Source organism: Lacerta agilis, chromosome 3 (genome assembly GCF_009819535.1).
Source record: "Lacerta agilis isolate rLacAgi1 chromosome 3, rLacAgi1.pri, whole genome shotgun sequence".
Lineage (NCBI taxonomy): Eukaryota > Metazoa > Chordata > Lepidosauria > Squamata > Lacertidae > Lacerta > Lacerta agilis.
The window spans coordinates 15,008,320-15,034,519 of NC_046314.1; the positions used below are offsets into that span (position 1 = coordinate 15,008,320).

The 26,200-nt window shown below is 40.9% G+C and overlaps 1 protein-coding gene across 8 annotated transcripts in view; it reads right to left on the reverse strand.

Annotated features, from left to right (window-relative positions):
* KIF16B (kinesin family member 16B) overlaps window positions 1–26,200 on the reverse strand; it is a 94,664-nt gene that overhangs the window by 64,829 nt on the left and 3,635 nt on the right. For 5 of the 8 annotated variants that reach the window (XM_033142894.1, XM_033142895.1, XM_033142893.1 and 2 more), the window contains exons 2-12: window positions 22,236–22,305; window positions 20,765–20,878; window positions 19,711–19,827; window positions 18,880–18,977; window positions 17,259–17,368; window positions 15,738–15,880; window positions 14,737–14,905; window positions 14,502–14,633; window positions 13,311–13,486; window positions 11,894–11,959; window positions 10,565–10,624 (exon numbers count right to left, since the gene is read on the reverse strand). In XM_033142894.1, coding sequence (XP_032998785.1) covers window positions 10,565–10,624; window positions 11,894–11,959; window positions 13,311–13,486; window positions 14,502–14,633; window positions 14,737–14,905; window positions 15,738–15,880; window positions 17,259–17,368; window positions 18,880–18,977; window positions 19,711–19,827; window positions 20,765–20,878; window positions 22,236–22,305 — 1,255 coding nt within the window. Of the gene's footprint in view, window positions 1–10,564; window positions 10,625–11,893; window positions 11,960–13,310; window positions 13,487–14,501; window positions 14,634–14,736; window positions 14,906–15,737; window positions 15,881–17,258; window positions 17,369–18,879; window positions 18,978–19,710; window positions 19,828–20,764; window positions 20,879–22,235; window positions 22,306–26,200 lie in introns of those variants that run through there. The other 3 variants (XM_033142890.1, XM_033142891.1, XM_033142892.1) reach the window with 3 other exon arrangements.

A 26,200-nucleotide genomic window follows, 5' to 3' on the forward strand; every position in this document is an offset into this window, starting at 1 on the left:
GGCAAGGTTCTGGGTGCTGCTCTGATCCTCACCAATCACACTTAGGATTCCACTGATATGTGGGCCACTGGAACTGAAGGCCACTTCAAAAATTGCACAGCTGCAAATACAGGTTTCCTTCACTATATGAAGGTAAAGGACCCCTGGAAAGCTAAATCCAGTCAAAAGCAACTATGGGGTTGCGGCGCTCATCTCACTTTCAGGACGAAGGAGCTGGCATTTGTCCACAGACAGCTTTCTGGGTCATGTGGCCAGCATGACAAACCGCTTCTGGTGCCACAGAACACCATGACGGAAACCAGAGCGCATGGAAACGCCATTTACCTTCCAGCCACAGTGGTACCTATTTATCTACTTGCTCTGGCATGCTTTTGAACTGCTAGGTTGGCATGAGCTGGGACAGAGCAATGGAAGCTCACTCTGTCGCGTGGATTCGAACCGCCAACCTTCTGATTGGCAAGCCGAAGAGGCTCAGTGGTTTAGACCACAGCGCCACCCGCATCTCGCCCTTCACTATATACGCAACAAGGAACCACATCTCATCATGGCTCCTTGATGTTTGCATCCTATAGATATTATCCTTTGCATCTTACTTTAATTTCTGAGTACATATACTTAGGATATGTTAAGCCAGGCACCCCCAAACTCAACTCTCCAGATGTTTTGGGACTACAATTTCATCATCCCTGACCACTGGTCCTGTTAGCTAGGGATGATGGGAGTTGTAGTCCCAAAACATTTGGAGGGCCGAGTTTGGGGGTGCCTGTGTTAAGCACATACCTAAAAAGTATGTGTGTTGTGGCCTTTGCTTTCATGTTGCACATTTGGGCACTGCGATGATCCGCCGGCAATTGCCCCAGTCAAAGTGGTCCTGTTCTGACTGTCCATTTAAGACTGCCCCCATTTGCCATTCCAGGAGCCCGGACTGCTGCAACTCAGCCAGTATTCCCGATCATGTAAAACTGGGATCTCAAAAATCCAAACCCAATTATAAAAGCTTTCTTGCTTTTACAGGTGGTACGGAATGAGTACTACAGACATGAACATCACATTCCCACGGGCAGCATTCTGCTCAGGAGAATCTAAGTCTATACAGACGATTATTGAAAGCTTGTCTAATAAGTGAGAATTGGCTTGATTCTCAATGCCTTCCATCAGGCTCCGTTAAGTCAAAATACTGGTGTTTTTTTTGAGAAAAATTAAATAGCATCTGGGTATGAGTGACAAGAAAAGGAATGCCAAAACCTGTTGTGAGAAAGTTATTCTGACATATTTGATATTCATACTGAAGTGATAAGATGCCCATTAAGGAAGGAGAAACTTATTCCGTGGGCCTTGCTAATGCAGTGCCGGGTTTGTTTGTTTTTTAAAAAAATTGTTATGCAAGTTTTTTGGGTGCACTGTAATGCTGTACAAACTCTGTAACTGAAGCCCTGCTCATAAACCTCAGTGCAGCAAATAGTTAAAGTTACAAGCAATGGGTGACATTCAACAATGTCTGCCTACTCATACAATGGAAATCTGTGTGTACAACACTGGTTTCTCTTCTCCCCTCCCTCCAACTCTCCATGCACCCCCTATGTAGCAACAAATCCTCTTAAGCTTTATTTTATTTTATTTTATTTTATTTTAGGGGGGATGCGGGTAGCTACAGTGGGAGGAGAGATTTTAAAAATCTCCTTATGCAAATAGATGCTCGCTGAATCTCTCCCAATATCCAGAAATCCCTCTAGGAACAGAACCGAGCTGTTTTTGTTTTTTGACATTCACTTATTCTTCTACCCAAATAGTAAAAAAATGTACAGTGGTAACTTGGTTCTCGAAGGGCTTAGTTGACAAACAAATTGGCTCTTGAACGCCGAAAGCCTGGAAGTAAGTGTTCCAGTTTTCGGACGTTTTTCAGAAACTGAACGTCCGACGCAGCTTCTGCTTGAGTGCAGGAAGCTCCTGCAGCCAATCGGAAGCCAAGCCTTGGTTTTCGAATGGTTTCGGGAGTCGAATGGGCTTCCAGAATGGATTAAGTCTGAGAACCAAGATTCCTAGAGTCTAATTGTGTGGCAGCCATTCCAAACGAACTTCTAGAAACTAGATTGTCGCTTCTTCCAGATCAGTGAAGTCTCCTCCATGGATTACTGGCTCCCATCTGTTTTTAAAAGATCAAAGACTATTCATAACAAATACAGTGATTTAAAAGAACCTGTGTTTAAAAGCACACACAAGAAGCATACATCACACGCACGCACATGCACACACACTGCTAAGCTGAAATTTCCTATTAAGATCTTTCTCTTTCCTTATGTTAGGTCATACTACCCCCATCAATCGGAGGCAGGGGGAGAGAGAGCATTAAAGAACACACAGTGAGTTTTTAAAAAGCGAGCAAAGGGAAGGGAGAGAAGATGACCATATTACACAAACACAGCACTGTTGAGAGCAGCTTACTGTGAAAATACAGGTGGTGCCAAAACAGCCCACACAGACATCAATAGGCCTCCAAAATAAATGTCAATTAAAAAAGGCAGATGTAGCATGCAACTCTGTCCAAATGAGCAGCTACTGGCACAGTTAAGTTATAATGATGTGCAATTAATGATAGAATTCTTTTAGGGTGGCAGAGGAGAGGGAATTACAGGCCCATTACAGATCTTATGAATTCAGTTTACTTTTTCCATTATTTATTACTCGCCTCTCCCAAGAACTGTTTGCTAACATAGCTATACAAATATTGACGTCTGTTAACACATAAAAAGAAATTGTTATTGCCACAATCACAAAAACTAGCATAATTAATGTCCGCATTGCTAAAAATCAAGTCTCTGCAAACGAGAGAGAGAGAATAAAACATTTGCACAAGCAAATCTTTCTTTAAAAGATTGTTACTTCAACACCCAATACACCTTTTGGATTTTGGTGGTGACAGAATTTAAGGAAATACGTGTCATCGATACATTGGTTAAAAGGCAGATTGTTGAAAAAGACTAAAGAATCTTTAAAACTGCCTGATAGCCTTTCAAAAGGGGTTTGATTATTCAGGGGGATAAGCACATGAACTTGATAAACAGCACACTTGTCTAAGTCACAGAAGATGCTTTTCATGTTCACATTAAAGGCAAAGGTAAAGGACCCCTGGACGGTTAAGTCCAGTCAAAGGTGACTATGAGGTACAGTGCTCATCTCAATTTTCAGGCTAAGGGAGCCAGCGTTTGTCCACAGACAGCTTTCTGGGTCATGCGGCCAGCATGACTAAACCTCTCCTGGCGCAACAGAACACCGTGACAGAAACTAGAGTGCACGGAAATGCCATTTACCTTCCCGCCACAGCAGTACCTATTTATCTATTTGCACTGGTGTGCTTTGGAACTGCTAGATTGGCAGAAGCTGGGACAGTTTCGGGAACTCACCCCCATGGCTGTGGGCGGGGGGAAGAAATTTTCACCTCCCTCCCTTGCAGCCCCCGTCACCACCTCCAATGTTTTTTGTAGGATGCTCCAACATTATGGAGCAGAATTGGGAGTCACAGCAGCAAAACTGCCCCCTTCCTTTCTTACAAGGTCAATATTCTATGAGTAAAGTTCCACTCACAGAATCATTAAAGTCTAGAGTTGGAAGAGACCACAACGGTAATCTAGTTCAATCCCCTGCAATGCAGGAATCTTTTGCCCAACTCATGGGAGTTTAGGATCCTGGGCATAATTCTTTCCCCTCTTCCGAATGAGGATTATGTTTCATGTAACCGAACTGCATTCCTCAGAAATGCACTACCTTCTCTGTGGGGGTAGTAGAGACACCCCGAGGAAGCAGATAATGGGCTCAACTGGAAGAGTAATTTCAATGGACTCCCATGTAACCAGAACAGGAGTTAAAACACATTAAAACAGTAAAAGTGCATTTATCAAATTACACTTCAGTACAAAGAAATAACTCAAAACAGGCTAGAACAGAGTAACAAAAATTGAAAAATATACCAACAGAGTTCAGTTAAAACAGGGGACAAATTTTCAGCTTAAAATCTTGATGTGACATAGATATGACTTTGCATTTAACATGCACTTTAGAAAGATCAGTTTGGGACGGGGCTGATAATTACTGAGGTCATAGCAGAGGAGGAGCTTAACCCTTTCTATCCCAGGGCAAAAATTGCTCTTCAAAAGCAGCTATTTGTATTGGCAGGGAAGGTCTCATTTCTGCCAATGGGAAATTTCCTACCAATGCATATAAAGCAGTTTCAAAAGGAGAAATGGGCCTTCTGTTATGAGCACTGCTGTTGCAAAAGCTACCAATGGTATTTGGAATAAGTCACAATGAAAACTAATTAATATTTTATCTGTTTGTGCAAATGATTGCACATCGCAGCAAAGAACAGTCGTTCACAAGTTCTTCAGTCAGAATTACATTATCTTGTTACAACCTACACCTATAGCAATGTTTTGCAATTCTTCAAACTGCTATCTAGATAGAACATGAAGCCAGATTATTCCAAACCATTTCCCTTTGATATATCCAAAGAGCCCTACATGCAGGGAAAGCAAATTGCTGCATCTGCAGTGACATCTAGTGGTGAGGAAAACGAAGCGCAGATAAGTTTTGAACAGTCAGAAGGACAGGATAATTTCTTCACAGCTGAATACAGTAATGCAATGTTAAAACTATAACCTTGGTGACTTTTTAGAAGTTATGGGATTTTCCAGAAACATTCTAAACACTAAAGTAAGCTACAAAGGGGAAATCAATGATAAAATAAAATAACCACGGGGATCAATTTGCAGAGCAATTCTGCCAGGCTGTTGTGTTTATGGGGCAACTGAATTGGTACTGAAAACGTCATCTCAAGGAGGTTAAACTGGCCTCAACCAGGACCAAGGCCTTTTTGGCTTTGGCCCCAGCCTGGTGGAACACTCTACTGCAGGAGAGCAGGGCCCTGCGGGACTTGACATCTTTCTGCAGGGCTTGCAAGATGGAGTTGTTCCGCCTGGCCTTCGGTCCGGGCCCAGTTTGACCCCCCTCTATGGGACCCTGTAAGTTACCTCTTTGGCCCTTTTATCAGCTCATGTGGGACCAACATGGATAGCTGGCCCTGATGAATACTTGAGGTTCCCGACCCCTATGGTTGTAATTCGTGGGCAATCATTTAATTTTTATCCTGATTCTAATTTTTAAGCTGTATTTTAATTAATTGGTTGATTGTGTTTTAATGTATTTGATATGTGATGTTAGCCGCCCTGAGCCTGGTCTTGGGCGGGGTATAAATAAAAATTTACTTACTTACTAATCTATTAAGCTTAGCCACAAGCTCAGAGCATGGGGCACCATATCCTTAACCAACTCACTTTTGCAAAAGATTGAGAGGATGTTGGTAACTGGCATTTTGGGACGGTGGCGAAACATAAGCTGCTGTAACGAAACTTCTGCCAGTTCAACGAGTATGGTAACCAACCTGCCAGAACGGTTGTTTGAATTTGCCCTCGGGTTTTGGCAGAAGGGGGAGGAAAAGATACAATTGTGGTTATTCGTTTTGAGAAGCAGCCGCCTTTTCAGAGATCTGAAAGTTTGGCAGAGAATAATGCCAGAAGCCTCGGCCGGGCATTAAACCGTTGACCTAATGACAATAAAGCCCTATGTAAGCACAGAACATATTTGTGGGAAGGATGCATTTCGACTGGGGAGCAGCAGGACAAAAGTTTGGAGAAGAAGGGGAGGAAGGCTTTAAAGTTTTAAATCCCTGCTTTATATTCCAGCTTGTCCGGCATTGTTGTCATAGTTATATTGCTACTATTGTTCAAGGACAAAGACCCGTAGCATGCTGGTGGGAGGACAAGCAAGCATGCAGAACTTCTTAAGGTGAAGACAGGAGGGCTGGGATCCATGACACAGATGACTAAGCATAGTAAATCAGCAAAGAAGAGTAAGGCTAAGAAGAGGAAATTAGATAAAGTGTGTCTGGGGGAGGGGGGGAGAGAGAGAGAATTGGGGAAGATGACCAACAAAGTGAGAAAAGAGATTATGTGGGGTGGGGGGGATTGAATACTGAAAACAATTACGATCAAATTCCGGGAGCTCTGTGTAACTAAGTAGTGATAGCCAGAGGCACTGTTTAAGGAGAATTGTACTTGGATAGCACAATTCAAATTTTGTACAAAGTAATGCTGACCACAAAGAATTAAAGCTAAGAGAAGTGAAGACAAGGAGTGCTCCTTGGAACTGAAAAATAATTTATTTGTTCAAAGCGTCTATATTGCATTTTTCAGCATGTAAAGATCCCAGGGAAGCTTATGAATGAATCAAGTTATTTTAATAAAATAAACACCAATTGATCCTAAACATTTTTTCTTAAATGACTCCAAGCATTTTTCTGCTATTGTTATGCTCATATTTTGCACACACACATGTACAATATTAAGTAGACATGTGAAATAAATAAGCTACATTTGGTTAACTAATATCCAAAAACACCGTCTCATCTCCTCCGATCCTACCGGTAGTAATTGAGTAACACTGATTCAGTTTGAAGTGCTTGCAATGAATTTCCTTCTTCCAGTAAGATCAGGTATATGGTAGAATTAACTGCTCGAGTTTTATTGGTGTGGTGTGTTCAGGATGCAAAGGGGACAGAGAAAGGGTACAAACACAAGCCCTGCTCCCAGCGCCCCCTGGTGTCCAGTCAGCTCTTCAGCTTTCTGTGCGATCAACAACCATAATTCAGAACATCAGCTTATTTAAGGCAACCAAGGAAGCATTCTACGCAACTCAATGCTCACCCTGAATTTTTAAAAATGTCTTATTGGTTACAGGAAGTTTCACACAGATTTCACAAGCATATGAATTGATGCCTACTCTCCCATTTTTATATGCATTGTTACTGTAGCATAGCCTTCTGTCAATAACACAAGACAGCTACAACCATCATGGGACAAATGTGGCCTGCTGAATCCATTCAACTGCTAAGGCAGAGCTTTAGATCAAGTTACAGAGATCTCAAAAACATGAAAAATAAAGAAACCACCCTCTTCATTCCCCAATCAGCAATCCTTTCGTCAAAGAGAAGTGAGACTGAGCAGTTTTAATAGCACACCTGCATACACAAGAACAATTTTCCTCCCAAAAAACATAGTTCATGGTGAGTAGATTTTGCATTGACAAAGCTGGAAAGGCAGCACACAGCAGATTGGGTCAAACTATTCAACACCTTACTTGGATTTCAAAGCTAAGGAATTTGATTATAGACAGAAATACACATTAGGGGGAAAAGGCTTTTGAGTATGTACGTAGATCACTCACAAAAGCAGATCTTATACTAAACTGTCAGGTTCAGACTGTAATAGAGATCTGCACTTCTGCCAAGAGATCACTCCATTATTTTATAATGGCTTCTCTCTAGTTGGTAAAGTGGGAAATGATTTTGTCCTCCAGAATTAGTCAAAAGCCCAAATCATACATGAACTCTATTCCCATGCATACAATACAACAGAAAATGAGGGCATGGGAGCATATTTTAACTCCATAATATAAATTAAGCTTCCTTCCATAACGTAAAAAATACCCATCCCGACCTGACCGTGTCTGCATTTCAAGGTAAGCCATAAACCATGGCCTACTATGCATAATGAAATGAAAATGAAATAAGCCAATCACTCTTGCATTGCTCCTCCTTGGTTGTGCAGAGAAAAAACCACAATGCCTGGTCTAGTGTTATGTCTGAACCAGAGGTAATAGTTTTGTTTCACTCCCAACAAAGCATGATCTGCAGCCAAAACCCAACTGTAGCGAAACCCAACATCGTGCTTTGTTTCATATGAACTCTCGGGAGGACGAGTAAAATAACCCAGGTAGAAGTGTTCATAGTAAACCAATAGCTATATCTTACAGTAATCCAACTTCAAACTATGGCTTAAGAATCTGGCTTCTTTTTGAAAAAAAAAAAAAACTATTGTCATGGCCCACAATCAGGAGTCCTATGAGGCAGAGTCCAGTTACAGCAGCCCAAGTAAAATATGGACTCACTTCCTGGCTCATCCAATGTGGAACTAAGGTCACTGGAGCTCAAATATCCTTTCCTGAACCCCAAGGATACAGCTGTGCCACCAGACTCAGACGGCTGGCCCTCCAACTCCTCATAGGATCAGGAGAGCCCTGAGGATATACCCCGAAAGCCTGAAACCCCAGGGCCTAAAAGCGGCCAGTGACTGCAGAGGAAGGGACTTGCCCTTGAAGTGTTCAGGGGTTGGGGCCTCTAGTTGATGAATACCTAGCCCAGGCTATAAAGACTGCTCCTGGACACCGCTGAAACAACTTGGATGTTCTGTCTCAGCTACAGAATTGCTAGCCGTGGTCCTGAAACCCACACCCAAGTACCCCCCATTTCCCTGATTGCAGGAAACCCTGAAACTATGGACCTACCCCTTGCATGGTTCATTGCTTATTCATAGTGTTGTGCAGCCCACAGGTCAGGGCACATAATTAAGATTTAGCCATAGTTTAGGATTTGAAAACAACACTATATTACTATGTTTCTATCTCACCTTTCCTCCAGGAATCAAGGTGGCACACATGGTTCTCCCCACTCTCCATTTTATTCTCACAACAAGCCTATGGAGTAGGTTAGGCTGGGGGTTGACGACTAGCCAAATGTCATACAGTGAACTTCAAGGCTGAGCCGGGATTTGAACTCTGGTCCCCAAAGTCCTAGCCTGACATTCTAACCACGATGACACACTAAACTGCAGCAGAATTGAAAACGGAAGCCAAAGCTTCCAATCACCTTATAGCCATGGTGGAGAAGGAAGGAGTTTGTAAGCCTACGGTTGTTCATTGTGTCTCCCTATCACAATAAATCATGGTTCATTGTGATATCCCAACTGGCCCAATGGTTGTTAATAGATATTAGAAAGTAATGAAAGACAGTACACTCCCTTACTGTTAATTCTGGAAATGTGAACCAGCAAGGGTCGATTTTTTTTACCAGGCAGAGGGCCTTCTTGGTAGTGGCACCCGCCCTGTGGAACACCCTCCCATCAGATGTCAAGGAAATAAACAGCTATCTGACTTTTAGAAGACAACTGAAGGCAGCCCTGTTTAGGGAAGTTTATAATGTTTGACGTTTTATTGTGCTTTTAATTTTCTGTTGGGAGCTGCCCAGAGTGAATGAATGAATGAATGAATGAATGGTATTGCTTTCCTTTTCTTGGAAATCTCCCATTTCATGTTAGCTGGAAGGTCACATTAGAAATAAACAGGTTAAAGATGTGCCTTGTCATGTCAGAAGCAGTTACATTTGTCTACTTCCCTCAATCTGTAATGTATAAAACAGACCTCAGGTTGAGTTTTTCAATATAGGTATATAAAGGAGAGCAAAAGGAGAGCAAGAGAATGCTGAGTTGCAATTGAAAGTACAGGGGGAGCCAATATAAGCTCTGGAAAGCCAGCTTTTCCAGCTGTTTTATGCTGCAGAAGCAGTATATTTTACGGCGTACACTTAAAGTTTGCTTCTTCCCAGGACACAGAGTTTTAGCATGCAATAGTGAAGTAGAGCAGATAAATTAGTTGATGTTTCCATTTCCCCTAAAGCAACCATGTTGTACAGATCCAAGCTAAAATATGAAACATAAGCTAGTTACACATGACTGGCACATCAAACTTGGGTGGAGGGGGAAAGAAATCAAATGAGAGAAGCAAGGCTTTGGGAAAAACACAGCAACACAAGAGTGAGAAATTACTTTTAGTAAGAGACCCTGGCATTGTTTAAAAATCCTTATAATGTAAAAAAAAAAAAAAAACCACTCTCACACAATTCTGAAGTATGTGAATATTCTAATTCCCAATTCAATATCTGGGCAGAAATTACACAAATTCTGTCGCACCATCTGCCAAGCAGTTTTCAGTTCAACACTGAATTCCAGACTGCGTACTTTATTTTGAAGTATGATATCCCTGGGTCATTGACAAGTCCGTTAACACCACACGTACGAAAAGTGAGCTGCTTAAGTTTCTATGAAATGTCACTATGTTGGAGTAGCTGTGTGTGAGGAAGCATGTTCAGTATGTCCCAGATATGAAAAGGGACCACAGTTCAGTAAGTCACATTTAAATGCATGGTTATCCACGCAGAGACAAGATTATTGAATCCCTTGAATCTGTCTACAGTATACCTATTCAAACTTTTTACCACATTTGAAAAGTCAAGACTCCTTACCTGAAAAACAATAATTTCCATAAGTAACCATTAATGGGTTTTTTAAGTGTTGAACAGAAAATATGAATGAACCAGATTGCATGAAAGTCTTGACCACTTTTAAAATTTTTATTAATTTGATATACTGAAAACTTGCATGTTTGCTTTAAATTCTTCCTCACAAGTTCTCTCTTAAGCTTTTAACATAAGCTCTTTCATAAGGGAGAATTTTTTAGTAAGAATTGAGGACTCTACTTTTTACTTTCATGCTGTTGCACTATACCCTGTATAAGACCATGCAGTACAAGGTATAAGTAAATTCAATAAACACAAAATACAGGATCCCATTCTTAAAACATTTAGATTTAGAAAATGAAGAAGCATTCAGATGACCCTTACTTTTAGAATATTTTGGGTTTCATTCCACTTGTTGGTCCACTCTTTAGTAAGCTCTTGCACCTACAAGATAAACCAAAGTATTATTCACAAATAAAACCCAAAGCTTTAATTTTCACATTTTTTCTGTCTGTTCTCCAGGGAAATCAGCATAGCTAACTAGAAGCTCACATTTATTCATTTATGCCTGCATCCCAGTTCTCCTGCATTAAAAAGCAAAACACATACACACGTGGTTCTGATTCTGTTCTATTTTTAGGGTACAATATTCAAGAAAAAGTATATTCAATTAAAAGAAAAAAGGCTTTCATTTTTCTACTGAAACATGGGGAATAGAGAGTTTAATCCATACAACCAATTAATTATTGCATTAAATTATAGACTATCATAGAGTACAGGGAGAAATTCCAGTCATTATGCTTGCATTAATTATCATGAATCAATCATGCAACATACTAATGAGGTTAACAAAAGATAATAAAAAAGCACTCGATATACTTCCTGCATAGAAATATATTTCTGAACAGGGTAAGGATTGATTCCTGCAAGATAATGAATAATATATTCCATTTTGCATCCATTGTGAAGTTTTTCATTTTGAACTATGTTCACAACAGTTAGTAGCAAACATAATCTTATTTTTCCCAGGGACGCATGCAGATGTATGTTTGACTTCTTTCTCACCCCTCTTTGAAAAAAAGACAAGTTAATGAAATGATATTTATTTAATTGCTCTAACTTTTGACATTTGCCAGTACTGGACATCAGAGTTTGACTGCAACTATGAGGAACATTTTGGAGAGGTTAGACTTCCAAGGGAAATGATAATGGATAGATCTGAGAAGCAGGATCTGACATATTGGCCACTTTACTCAGTTGATATTTTTATTCAGGTTTACTTAAGAATTGTCTTGGCCTCATGAATGCCATTTCACACCTTACACAGAGGCAAGCATGAAACAGCAAATGAGGATACATTCAGGAGGGAATGAAAGCCAATCGCAGCTTTGAACTGAATATGAGTACATGAAACCTAAGTTTTCAACCCATTTTACCTCGTTCACATTTCATGCTATGTTTTCAAAAGTCATTTTAAACTATGGTTTCATGCATAACTATGGTTTCATGCATTTGAATTCAAAATATTTTCCTCTCCTGTTTTTATTCTATTTTATTTATGGATTTTTAATTGTTTTATATATTCTACAAGCTGCCCTAACCATGTTTACTGAAGTACAGCGTATCAATCATCTTAAAACAGAATGCGTAACTTAAAACCCGCAAATCTGCCAAGAATTCAGACACAGATGAAGTGTTTGAACTAGAACTTACTCTGGCTTCATTCTGTTGAAGCTTTTCTTCCATACTTAGGGCTGTTGGAGAATCCAAAAGCGCAATCTAGGTGAGGCAGACAAAATAAACATTAAAGTTATAAAAACAAAAGATAACCTACAATGCAATACTATTGATTTCTATTTAAGAATTAAAATCTTGTTGGGTTCAATGAGTCTTACTCTCGGGGACATGCATAGGACTGCAGCCTTAGGCTGCAATTTTAGGCCACCGTCCTTAGCCATATATCAATAGGTCTTAGCATGCCATAAGTTGAAGTTATTTAGGAGTAACGATTCTCAAAAGAATCATTAAAACAATTTGTTTTTATTTGAAAAACGGGATCATTGGTTACTGACTGCAGATTGTTCTCCAACTCTCGCACTGCGCCTCACAGATGACAGATATTTCTATATAAGTCAAGGAGTTTCTAGGTCTTTCAGGAAACTTGCACACAAGAAGCCTGAAAACATCCACAAATGACGTACTTCCTTTAAAGTTCATACAAATTCCTCCTCCTCCTCCTCAGCACTCTCTGGCTCCTGTCCAAAGTAAAAAGCAGGTAGAGCAGGTCGGCTGGGGACTCATTTTCTTTGTGCTGTTTCTCCTACACCACTCAGTCCCTTGTCCTGCTTCATGCACCCAAACAGTGCTTTGTCCTGTTTTCTTCTCTCTAACCTGGCATTCCAGCTTCTTTTCCTACTCCCCAATTATCTTCTCTCTCTCTGTGTGTGTGTGTGTGTGTGCGTGCATGTGTATATTTAACAATCCTTAAGATACAGAAACAGATGGTGTCACTCAGGGCTGTCTTACCCATAGGCGCTAGGGGTGCAGGGCACCCGGGCACCGGGCTCTCATGGGCACCAGGCTGAGAGTCCGGGGCTAAGAGTTGAGTTCGGGGAAGAGTCTGCCCATCAGTCGGAGCGCTGCAGCGGGCTCTTTTGCTGCGGCCGGCTCTCCACCCCAACCCCCCGCCCTCTTGCCCAGCATCTGACGACGGAGTCATATTCAAAGTATTAAGGTGCCATCGGACCAAGGCGAGTGGGCACTCTGGGTCCCCTGACCGGCTTTTGCAAGCCGCCCACAGAGGCCTGGCAATTGAGTGCCCGTCGGCCGCCAGCCTTAACTTTCCTCCTTCCCTTTCTCTGCCTCCCAAATTTTAGGCGCCTTGCTGGAAACAGAGGGCAACATGTGAGTAGGGAGGGCAACGCAGGCGACAAAGAGTCCCTGGGCATTTTATTTCATTTGTAACCCCCTCCCTGTCACCAACACCCGGCATCCGACCGAGCTCCAGCCGCAGCAGCTCCATCCAGAAGGCGGGGAGGGGGGTGGATTTTGGCACCCCAGCACCACATATGCTTAAGACAGCCCTGGTGTCACTCAAACAAACTACTCATTTCTCAAGTGCAAAGCTCACCTGATTCCCCTGAGCAAGCAGAGTTTTCAGCCGGGCTATTTCAGCTCGAAGCTCACGAATTAGCTTGACGTTTGGATCCTCGTTAATGGTAGGCTTGTTGATTATGTTTTTGGCTCGGTTTGCATAGCGAAGGGTGCTCAAGGTTTCTCCGTAATTGACATCAGCAGGTGAAATAGCTAAAGAAAGTGAATTCAAAATTAGGCTATACGTATGTAGATCATTTAGAAATCTTAGAAACCCTGTGTGGGTGGAGAGAAAGCAAACGGTATGCTGCACTGTTGTGAGTAGGGTGGCATTTTAGGGGGGGGAAATGTTGCATTAATTTGGTTCACAGTTTCATTACATAGCATTAAATATTCCACCATTCCAATCTTCTTTGAGGACCAAGGGAGATGTCCTGCAAAATATGATACACCATAATTTGGACATTATCTAAACAAGCAAAGAGTCTTGCAGAATCTTAAAAAACTAAAAAAAAAGTGCCTGAGGATTTCTAATAAAGACAAAGGCAGTTTGTTCTCTGCCTTGTTTCCAACAGTGAAACAAGTTCACTTGTCCCTCCCAGAGGCAGACACTGCACAAAGTTGATGACCTAGACCTGCCTCTTGCCTATGAATTGAGAGCGAGGCCTCATGACTAGTGGAAGTGCCCAAAGCACACGTGATGCTCTTCCTCCAGTGCCCTTTTTGCAACAGGCAGGGACCCAGGCTTCAAGGCTGAGAGTAGGGCATTCACATTAACCTATTTGGGGAACCTCCTTGAAGTCTTAAGGGGGGGGCTTGGGAAACGCCCTCTTAAGTAGTCCAACAACTGGTTTGGGTTTCAACTGCACCTCCCCTGAGATGGATAGAGGTAGCAGGATCTCACCATTTATCTTCCCAAGATCTGCACAGCTGAAGAGCTGAGTGTTACATCCCTTGAGTATGTGCTCTCAGATGCCTAAGGGGGGGGGGGCAGTTCATTCAATTAGTCTGCAGGAGCCCAGCACTGTGTACTGACTCTGCTTTCATCTCTCCACTCTCCCGGCAGGATATTATTCAAGCTTTGTTGTGAAGACAGCCCCATTAAAAATAGCAAACAGCAATATTGCTTAATGAGTCACTTGTAATGACAATCAATTGGATGTATAGATAACCTTTTTTAAAAAAGGCAAAGCATTGGGAATTAAGGTAATTCAGCACACACACTCACTTGCAATCATTATTGTTTTAGAGTTTCCTCCTAGGCTATCTTTCAAAAGCCATGTCAAAACAGAATCCCTGTAAGGCACAAATACTTGCTTCTTCTTTGTAAGGGGGTTTGAGGCATCCTGAGATAAATCAGCTGCAAAAGAGCAAAACAAGGAGGCAACATTACCATTAGAGAGGGCTGGATAACAAGTTTGGTACTCAATTAAGTCGATAAATTAAAATAAACAGAGACTTACCTAAGGCAGAAATTACATTTCCCAGAGTAACTAGGGATTTGTTAATATTTCCTCCTTCTTTTAATCTGACACCTGTAGCTCCAGTAGCATCTGCTCTCTCACTTCCAGCAAGGTCTACCAAATGTATTTTGCTAACTGTCTCACATGGCATTTCATCATCAAACTTTGCCTACAGAAAAGCAAGATGTTGGGCTATAACAAGGAAGTCTAAGAGGAAAGGAGGAACAGTTTCTATTTCTGTTTCTCACTTGTAACAGAAAAACTAGGGGTACAACTATATCATTTGCCTAGTTATTTTCTACACATACAAGTAATTTACACACGTGAAATAATTTTCCTTTTCCAAGACACATAAGTGCCAGAGAAACTGATGTGAAATGACTTGAAATTCAATACTCTCAACATAAGTATTTCCATTTGTAGCCATTGGGGGGCGGGGGAGTATAGTTGTTTACACAGAGAATTCCCATGAATAAAGTTGCATTCCAAGTCTGTCAAGATGAGAAAGTAATTAACAAATCTGTTCTCCCTACTTTTCTAAATAACAGTTTAAAAAATTAAGTTGTGCAGGTTGGGTGGAGAATTATACTAGGTAAAAGGGGGGGATATTAATTTCTCCTCCTTTAGAGCCACTCCCCAATTATTAGAAGTAAGACTGTCTTGTGAACTGCCCTCAGATCTTTTGATGAAGGGCAGTATATAAATCAATTAAACAAATAAATGAAAACAATTTTAAAATAAACCTAGAGACTAATAGAGTTACATCTAAAAAGGTTTCAGCCAAAGCACTCCTCATTTTATAAGTACTGCATTAACCACGTGTTTATCTCCTGTCCAGATTTTTTTGAGAGGTGGGGCGTAGCAAATTCCCACTATTTAATCCAACAAGGAGTGAAAGGTCATATTTCAAGTCCCTTTTCAAATTTAGTTGAAGCTGAATTTGAGTTGCACCTAAATTTGAGAAATGTCAACAATTCATTGTGAGCTGCTCCTTTTTGTACCTGAGTGAAGTTGACGGTGAAAATGGCATGGGATCGGCTGCTGACATCATTCATTCCAGTCGCAGCAGTGGTCCGGTTTATGTTTCCTGCTTCCATAAGTTCTTCTACGTCACCATAATTTTGTACTAAGTGTTTGGACAAGTCTGTGGAAAACATAAACACAAGCCAACAGTTATGAGGACTGCAACCTTTAACCAACTAATAGTGTTTAATCCACTGAAGACGCGTCCCCAGTTCATCAGGCAACATCTTTTTAAAGTTATCCGCATCTTTAAAATAACTATTCCTAAATGCAGCTGATGGTAGAGACAATCTAAGAAGAGAAAGCCTCACACAGGTGGCCATGAGGTGGCAATACAGTGGTACCTCGGTTCTCGAATGTAATCCGTTCCAGAAAACCGTTCGACTTCCGAAATGTTTGAAAACTGAGGCACAAAGGGCTGGCTGCAGGTTCAATGGAGAAAATCGAAAAACACACAGCAGAAGCCATTCAACTTCCAAGGCGCATTCAAAAATGGAAGCATTTACTCCCGGGTTTTTGGCATTTGGGTTCCAAAACCTTCTGCTTCCGAGATGCTCAAAAACTGAGGTACCACTGCACTTCTTCTAAATTGGCACTTAATGCAACAGATTCATGAACCACCTGAAAGCAAAGTTTTGGATGCAGACAAACCGAAGGTCTCCCTTCATATCACAGAAGGGACTCTGATCCAATGGAGGCTCCTGCTGGAGTAAGGGAGAGAGGGAATTTTTGCCTCTTCCACAGGAGCAGTTTTTGACAGGGTACAAGGAAGGAAAAAAATCTGAAAATCATCTCCCCACCTGCTTTCCTCCAGTGGAACATCAAGTGAATGGCACTCCATACATGACAAGTGTGGATCTAACTCAAAGAAAGCATTTCCCCCCCTTTTAATATGACAATTGTTTAGTCATATGCAAATGTATTGATTTAACTTATTTGAATGACTAAAATGTATTCAACTGACAAACAGCACTAAGGATTGTGAAGTTAAAGAAAAGTGTATATGGGGAAACGGATTATGCCCTTTTCTCTATTGCAAAATAGTGCAGAAGCTGCATGGCAAGCTTGAATTGGCCGTATTTATTTTAGTAGAAGACATACTGCTAGACACGTTAAGCATACAGAATGTCAACCTGAAGAGAAATCTGCAGTCTTCCTAAACATTGTGTACTCTCAGGGCACTATAGCATAAATTGGAAGGGGATGGATTAAGACAATTAAGTTCTAATAAGTACTCCTCCATCACAAGTGCCTTTGATTTATAAGTGAGACCCATCATTAGTCTCAATTAGTAGGATGTCACACTCCAGAAGAAATCTTTAACATTTTCATTGTAACTGGTGACAAGCTACACACAAATTAGCGCACCCAAACAGGGTTCATAGACTTTTATAACTTCATTTACACTGGCCTTCAATTTACAACAAAGACAAATTTATACAATTACACATACAACTGGACGTCCAACAAACAGAAGCATTCAGCTCTTTAAATCCCACCTTCAACATAAGGACCTTCTTTTGGATGCTCACGAATTCTTAAGTTATTTGTTTTTGTAGATTTGCGCCTCAATAAATCTCTGACACGTTCATTATATATTTCCAGGTAACTGAAACAAATATACTTTAATCAGAAGATGGTCCGAGTTTAAAAGCCTATCCATTAAAATGAATCTCACATAAGCAGAACCTTTATATGTGCATTTAAGAACATAAAGAGACCAAGACCCATCAAGTCTAGCATCCTGTTCTCACAGTGGCCAACCTATGGCCAAAACTAATCATGATTCACAGTAGAATACTATTTTAAAGGATAATCACAGTACACAGCATTCTATTGGGTCTCATTGGCTCTTAGGTACTGTATAGGCCAGTGGGATGGCAGATATTGAAATAATTCAAAGTTATTGGTTAGAGGGGTCCTGACTCAAACTGTATAAAAGGTCAGTCGCAGCATTATCCAGGAGCAATGTGGTCTAGCAGTAAGCAGAAGAAGAGGTGAATCACTAAAGACAGGCAGTCCAGAGAAAACTCCTAGATAGCTTCTGGCCAGAGTAACAGCAGAAGGCAAAGTTGACCTCAGGAAGCAAGAAGACTTCTGAGGATGCAACAGTGTGACATCTTCTTGGCTGTGTCCTGATATTCCTGTCCCTGACCAGAAAGAGGATGTCAGGGGAAGTGGAAGCAAGCCTGCCAAAGAAAGCATATGTTTCCAGAAGCTGAAAGCTGATTGTGAGTGACAGCTGGGAGGCTCTGTTCATCCTTGCACTGGCCCAGCTAAGTCCCCGACCAGGGAGAAAAAACTTCTTGTCATCTAGGAGAGCTAACTGAGATGACGTTAGAAACAGTACATATTTAATGTCAAGCACTGCTGAAGCATTTTTCCCCCACATCTATTCCTCTTTGGCTAATTAAACAATCTATGGTCTTTTGTTTGTTACTATGTTGTGTATTTTATTTATGTTGTAAACCGCCCTGTGATAAAGGGCTGTCTAGAAATGTGTGTGTGTATGTATGTATATGTGTGTGTGTATGTGTGTGTGTGTGTGTGTGTATATATATATATATATGAATGATTGTGGTATGACATTTATCTGATCTATTACTGATTTATTATTTTCTGTAAATAAAGGTTGATAAATATAAATATTTGCTTTTTTAACTATGTGAATGGGGATAAGATGTTGGGGTGGCAGCAGGATTGCAAGGGATAAAGAACTAGAGTATGTTTATAGCACATTTGAGAAAGGATTAGTCAACCAGATCCTCAACACTTTGGGAAGGATTAAAGAATTCTCCCCCTCCATCTTCCACATTTGGTGTCACTGAAATTAGGTATAACACCCACAGTCTTCGCAGGATCTTAAATGGAACAGAAATAATAAGCAGGCCTTTGAAATAGCTATATGGGTAAAAGGTAATGTAATCCAGACTGAAGTCCTATATGAAATCTTTGCTTTGTAACTGTTTAGCTCTCTCTTCCTTACGAACAAACATGGCCTGTGAACTTCTGCAATGAACTAACCACCGAATGAGCTGAGACATGGATAAGAAAAAGGAAGGCAAAACAGTCAACACAATTTTGGTTGTATACAGCCATGCAACTGCTACACAAGCATACCTGACCTCTGTCCGAAAAGAGGCTTCATTCCATCTTGTTTTTTCATTTATTCGGTTGAATAATCCTTCACAAATCCGAGGTATTAAACCGAGATCCCCCTGCAACAATGAGAGCCATTGTCATACTGTTTAATGCAGTCACAATCTGAAAAAAAACCTGACAGAATATTCAAAGCCATAGGAACTGAGCCCCAGTCATGGAATTGGACGTTCTCTGCTCCCCTCTACACATCCCTGTAGTCCCATGAGTCCAGAAAATGGGCTCTGTAGAGTTGCTGAAACAAAGGCAAAGCAGTGTGCAGCAAGGGAGCATTGGCAAAAAGTACCATTTCCCCTTCTGTTTATGGAAGGGCTCCTTCCATTTGTGGGAGACTACTTTCTGGCCCAGTTCAGAAAGTGTATCTCAGGCAGATTTAAAAATAAATAAATAAAATGAATTGGCAAATATGAATTAGTCTATCAGGTTTATATCATGCTGTTTGAGATTAAACTTTGTGCCAGAAAGCATGCATCTTTTTCTTCCCAAGTATACAATTTGGGGGAGCCACAATGTTCACATCTGCATCAGGCATGCCCAGCTAAAACTAAATATAATGCAGCTGGTTTGTACATTATTGCCTATATCTGTGCACAACCAAATTAGGCCTTGCTAAATATCAAAATTCCTTTAAATTATTCTATTCAATCCAGAATTGCTAGAAAAATATGGCGGTTCCTTGTAACAACTTAGAATATATGTTGCTCATCTTATATACATAGAAGAAAAGTAGCACACTTTTAAAAGGCATGCATTTCTACAAAGTAAAGTAGAATTCTGAGAAGCTTTACGTACAGCATTTCCCATCATAGTATATGACTTCCCAGATCCAGTCTGTCCATATGCAAAAATACAAGCATTATAACCTTCAAAAGCAGATTTGAGGACATCGCTGCCAAGGTTCTTAAATACCTGGGGAAATAGGAACAACAGAGGGAGACTAGCAATGTTTCATAATATAATTAAAAGCAGAAGTTTTAGTTTGTTCTCCTCAGTAGAGCACCACAACCTACTATAGGAACTCCTCCCTTATTGAAGTGCTTATAAAAGATGATCAGTTCCAAGTGTTTATATAAAAAAAACGATTCTGTGGGTTCTCAGTCTACACAGGTGTATCTTAAGATATATATGATGCTGCAGAACATTAGCTTGGGATTTCTTTCCAAAGGCCACTTACTACTACTTTATTTTACTAGAAAGCCAACCAGTATGATATATCAAAAGTATTCCCCCCACCCACCCCGAACCAATATAAATACACAAAAATATTGCAGAAGAGCTGTGCCAAATCCAACCTTCACAATTTATCACTCAACAAACTGGATGCAACCCAGCAGCCATAGATGATCTTCCATCAGATTCAGTTAATCTCTTTGCCGGGATCCCTTTTTGGGTTTTTGACCACGCCACATGGAATCACAAACTGTTTTTGCAATTCCCCTCAGGGGTCCCTTCCAACTCTACAATTCTATGATTTGGAGTGCTGTTGTTTGAGACACAAAAGCCCAAAACTTCTTTAGGAGTGCAAAACTAGTTGTGTAGTTCTTTGTGTACCCTACTTTTTTTGCAGGCTCCCTTGAACTGCAAGAGAATGGCAAGATACTATGCAAATTTATATCATAGCTTTCATGGTAAATCTACTGTATAAAGGTTTTTAGTAGCTGAATTGTTTAAAATCCTCTCCCTAACATCTATGAGAATCCAAATGTGCAGTTCTTTGTCACTAATACATTTGTAAGTCATTCTGCGAGCCTTTTTGGCAGTTTAAAGCACTTTAAATATAAATTTTTGAAATGCACTTTGACATGTTTTCATTCTGAAAGAGAATTACAGGTTTCTGTCTGCCTACCATTTCCTGAGATGCATAGTTTGGACTTTTTGCATCAGCTGAGAAGTAGGAGAAGTCATATGTGAATGTTTTAGTCCGTTCTCTTCCAAGGTCTCCAGTTCCTCCCTCTGGTATCTAAGAATAAAAACAAGCCAGCCTATTACCATATTGCTCCCTAAGATAATAACTACATGTGCAATATTATTACTGCCAATATATAATAATAATAATAATTTTATTACTTATATGCCACCCATCTGACTGGGTTGCCCCAGCTGCTTTTGCCAACAAAATTGATTTAAGCATAAAATAAGCACTTATTGAGCATACGTTAGAAATTGGCAACTGAATAATGTCATAGTTTAGAACGCTATCCTACTAGGGCAGAATGCTTATTTTTGAACATGGTTATCATTATGGTTGCAACATAGTATCTTCAGTTTAAGGTTATAAGAGCAAATCAGAAAGTGTATATAAAACATTTCCTAGGAGAGCTTCTGCATATTGCAACCTAAAGGTATCTTCTCCAAAAGTGGCGGCACAGGCTGAAAATGCATTGCTTCATAAAATTTGTATCACAACGAAAGGACGCAACACCCGTCCAGTTGGATAGTTTTGACACTGTAACCAACTGTTTGATAGGTGCAATCCCTAGGTTGTATTTATGCATTTATAATAAGCACAAATGCATAATGCTTTTGTTTTCTTCCTTAAATTTTTTAAAAGTTACCATATCTTGAAAATATTTACAAGTATTCCAGTTTTCAAGCAAAGCTTTGAGTTTGTTTGAATATTTGAACCAAATTTTGTACAATTTCTTGAATTTTCCCCCCTAGTTGTTTCAGTTAAAATACTTTTGGCTATTGGGCAAGGAAAACGAGGTTAATGTTGCATTCCTAACCCCTGGCTGAAAGCATCAGAGGTTAATAGAATGTTGCAGCTGTGACCTTGCCACCTGCACCAGACAAGCGGGGGGGGGGGGCAAAGTACAAAGGACCCTCCCATGGGGGGGGGGTCAGAAGAAGCTTTTCCCCACCATTTGGGCAGAAACATCAAGTGCTCTTTGCCAGCAGAGCTCCCCACTAGGTGGAAGGCAGCAGACCTGGGCAGGACTTAATGGAGGTTATATCACCACCCCACCCAGGCCCCCTTCATCACACCGGACTGGGAGTCTGGATAGCTCTGTTTTACACCAAGTACAACTAACATGGCATATTTCTTTAGTCATTTACTAAGTAAATCCAATACGATAAATCAGGTCCCAGTCAATTTAGGGCACCAGCAAAATCTTTTGTGCAGTTTTCTAAACCAATAATTTCCAATGATAATTTTACACCAGCACTTTCTGGCAAGGAGACTTACTCCTCCAGGTCCACTAATCACAAGTTCTGAAGCCATCATGTCAAAACCCTGAGTTTGCCAGGAGGAGAATTTAAAAAAAGAGAAAGTAAAGCAAGAAAATAATATTACTGTGATTGCTTGAAACACTCACCTTCATATTTGTAATTGTTGTTTTATTTTTCTCCATTGAAATAATAAATTTAGCATCCAAATCCTTCTCCCTGTGAAAGTAACATATTATAGTTGATTAAGAAACAATTATAGGGAGAATCTGATAGCTGTTGTCAGCAAACTAGTATTTTCCTTAATGCATACATTTTACCATAAACTCTAGTTTCATTTTTCATTGTGGAGTTTTGTGAACATTTTTTGGCCTGGCACCATGGGGGGGGGGGTCACTTTTTCGCTTTGTATCCAACTCTAATGTTTCCCCTAGTTGCTGAATTAGGCAAGGAAGTCATATCTTACAAGGGAAGGGTTGTCTAGTCTCTGCCTTTCAGGCAGAAAGCACAATAACTAGATAGCATAGCTTCTGCTAATTCCAGCTGAAAACCTGTTAACATATGACTTGGCTGAATTGAACTTGCCTGTTAAACTGATGCAATGGCAACATACAGTACTTTAGGTCAACCAATCATTAAAAAAAATATCCTCAGCAAGGAAAGCAGGTTGGGGGACAGAGGACAGAGGCAGACTTGGATTCTAGGATCCAGGAACAGAAGGAAGTTCATGGAACGAAGGGCTCCCATCCCTTTCTCCTTTGCTGGAGCTGCTAGTGTCCTCTAAAAAATAGCTTCCACGGAAGAATTTCATGGGATGGAGTATGGATGCCTGTTGAGAATAGGAGGGAACCACCTAAGAATCAGGCAGCCGCATCACTCAAAGAACAGAACTCTGCTTGGTTGGGGGCGATTCCACACTTTCCTATAAGCCCCATTCCCCATGCTCTATCCTACTTTCTTTCTTTCATTCATTTTATAGCCTTTACAGCTCTAGGAGGGAAGGTAAACGGCATTTCCGTGCGCTGCTCTGGTTCACCAGAAGTGGCTTTGTCATGCTGGCCACATGACCCGGAAGCTGAGGGCCGGTTCCCTCGGCCAGTAGCATGAGATGAGCGCCGCAACCCCAGAGTTGACTGGACCTAATGGTCAGGGGTCCCCTTACCTTTACCTTTTTACAGCTCTAGAAACCCAAAGCAGAGGATTTAAGGGAGCATGACCAGTTCAGTTGTACTGGGTGCGAAGCCTTGAGGATGCCGCATCTAAGTTTTAGAATGGGACATGAGAGGCTGGGGCATGCAGAATTTTGGCATTGCACAGGGAGCTGGTGAAATTTGAGGCCCCTGCCACTGCCCAAAGCAGCATATATGATGTTCATGGAAGGACACCTCTCCAGGCCCAGACCAGACCTGCTTACCTTCAGCAAAGTGGTTGTGCCATGTGCCTTTAGATCACACCTTCACCCTCCAGAGAGGCATTGTAAGGAGTGCAAGCAAGTACCATGGGGTGTGTGACAATACAGCAAATCTCTCTTTAGTGAACTTCATTCCATTCACATTTCTTGGGTTCCAAGCCAGAGGATGAGATATAATTTCATTTGTCACATCTACATCTGTCACCCTTTGTTGTTTTCAGTAAAATTTACTATGTCCAATCTCCATGTGCATCACCATCTGACCTGCCACCAACTTATGATGAAGTTCATCAGCAATTTTGAAGCAGCTTTCCTAGGCACCCTTCTTTGCCTCAGTCCCTCCTCCTCGCCAGAGCATAAACTAGTACAGTGGTACCTCGGGTTACAGACATTTCAGGTTACAGATGCTTTAGCTTACAGACTCCACTAACCCAGAAATAGTACCTCGGGTTAAGAACTTTGCTTCAGGATGAAAACAGAAATCGCGCAGTGGCATGGCAGCAGCAGGAGGCCCCATTAGCTAAAGTGGTACCTCAGGTTAAGAACAGTTTCAGGTTAAGAACAGACCTCCAGAACAAATTAAGTTCTTAACCCGAGGTACCACTGTAAAATCAAGCACCTTGCTTTACTCGTCTAGCCACAGCCGTCCTCCTACTAAAATTTCATGCGTTGCACTGAGCTCCATAAAGGAAAACAACTTCTTGGCTTATAACCAACAATGACATGCAAATTCCTCAGGGATATTTCCTGGCAGCTCATATAATAAGGTAATATCTTGCAGCACAATCTTAACCATGTCTCCTCAGAAGGAAGTTCTGTTGAATTCAACGGGGCTTTTCCTCCTGGATAAGTGAAGTTAAGATTGATCATTTTCATTCTAAGGCTGCAAACGCAACAAAATGAAGGCAAAACAAATCTGGCTAATTTAGCAAAGGGAAAAGAGCTTCCTCTGCTAACACTGCACTGCTAATAAGGCTATTAAGGCTTGCCTTCTCATCATAGTCTTGCTATTAAATTTGTTTTTCCCCCCATAAAATTTATGCACAGCTTGATTGGTGGCGAGGTGGGGAAACAAACCCTCAAAGCAGTTCTATAGGTCAGGAACAGATAGAAGGTTTCCAATTCCCATTATTTAAAAAATCAAGGGTTGGGGATTAAAGGTACAGCAGAGTCCATCCCACAATATACAAAACACAAACTAATGAAAAGCAGACAGGTATAATAATGCAAAACGTAAAGAAGATATACAGGTGAAGATGAGACAATAACTACGGAGCAAGTTTGAACAAGCAATCCACGAGGACACTGATGAGGGACCTGGTATGTTTAGCTTGGGAAAGAGGTGATTTAGAGGAGATATGATAGCCATCATCAAATATCTCAAGGGCTGTCACATGGAAGATGGAGCAAGCTTGTTTTCTCCTGTTCTGGAGGGCAGGACTTGAACCAATGGATTCAAGTTACAAGAAAGGAGATTCCAATGAAACATGGGGAAGAACTTTCTGAAAGTAAGAGCTGTTTGACAGTGGAACAGACTCCCACGATAGGTGGTGGACTCTTCTTCCTTGGAGGTTTTTAAGCAGAGGTTGGAAGGGCATCTGTCATGGACACTTTAGTTGAGTTTCTTGCAATGCAGGGGTTTGGACTAGATGACCCTTGGGGTGCCTTCCAACTTTACAATTCTATGGTGGTGAAGGGATAGCTCAGTCGGTAGAGCATGAGACACTTAATCTCAGGGTCATAGGTTTGAGCCCCACGTTGGGTGAAAGATTCCTACATTGCAGGGGGTTGAACTAGATGATTCTCGTGGTCCCTTCTAACCCTATGGTTCTATGATTCTATGACACAAAGCTGTTACTGCTGAACTGCTCAATGAGATGCTGAAGGGAGGGTCATGTGACTGTGCACTGGTGGTTAAGAAATTTAAATGGAAAGTGATGATAAGCAATTATGGCCCAAACAATCCATGGGCCTCTGTTTAAGAATGATCATAAAAACATATTATCTAGCAATGAAGCATAATAAAGCCAGCTGCACCACAGTGAACTCTGAACAAAAGCTTTTTTTTCTTACACACAAGTCAGACAATTTTGACTATTCAGCAGTTAACCGAAATGAAGCTTCAGCTTTGAATAAGCAGCTTAACCTAGCAACTGTTTGCAATTTTGCTCATATTCTTGAGAAAGGGAGGAGCAGCAGAAGCAGAGCTCAACACTGTACCTGTCTAGCTAGTTCACCCAGTTGCCCTTATTTTCAATTCTCAGATTGATATCTTACAATGGTCCATTAACTACTGGTGCTACTTTGTAATCCACCCTCTTGGGACAATGTTTCATTGAAGCTGGAAAAGAGATCTGATGGGCTCAACAGTCACTCAAACTAGAACATGTCTCAGAAGCACTACCATGGAATATGGTGCTTGTGTAAAAGATAGTAGCCTGTTTATTGCAGAACAGCAAATATTTAATCCTACTAGCTTTAGAAAATGTAAAGGTGTTTAAAAGATGGGCATATGATTTCAGTATCTCCACCAACCATGGAAATAAATGCTAAGTATCCTTAGGTAGGAAAACCCAGCTCTACACTCTGGTTTGTGCAGAGATGCAGTATTCATCATCAAGACTTTCTAAAGCCTCTCTTAACACTTATAGTAAGCAAATTGCTCCAATTCCAGCTTTCAGTTTATAACAGGCAGGAGCATGA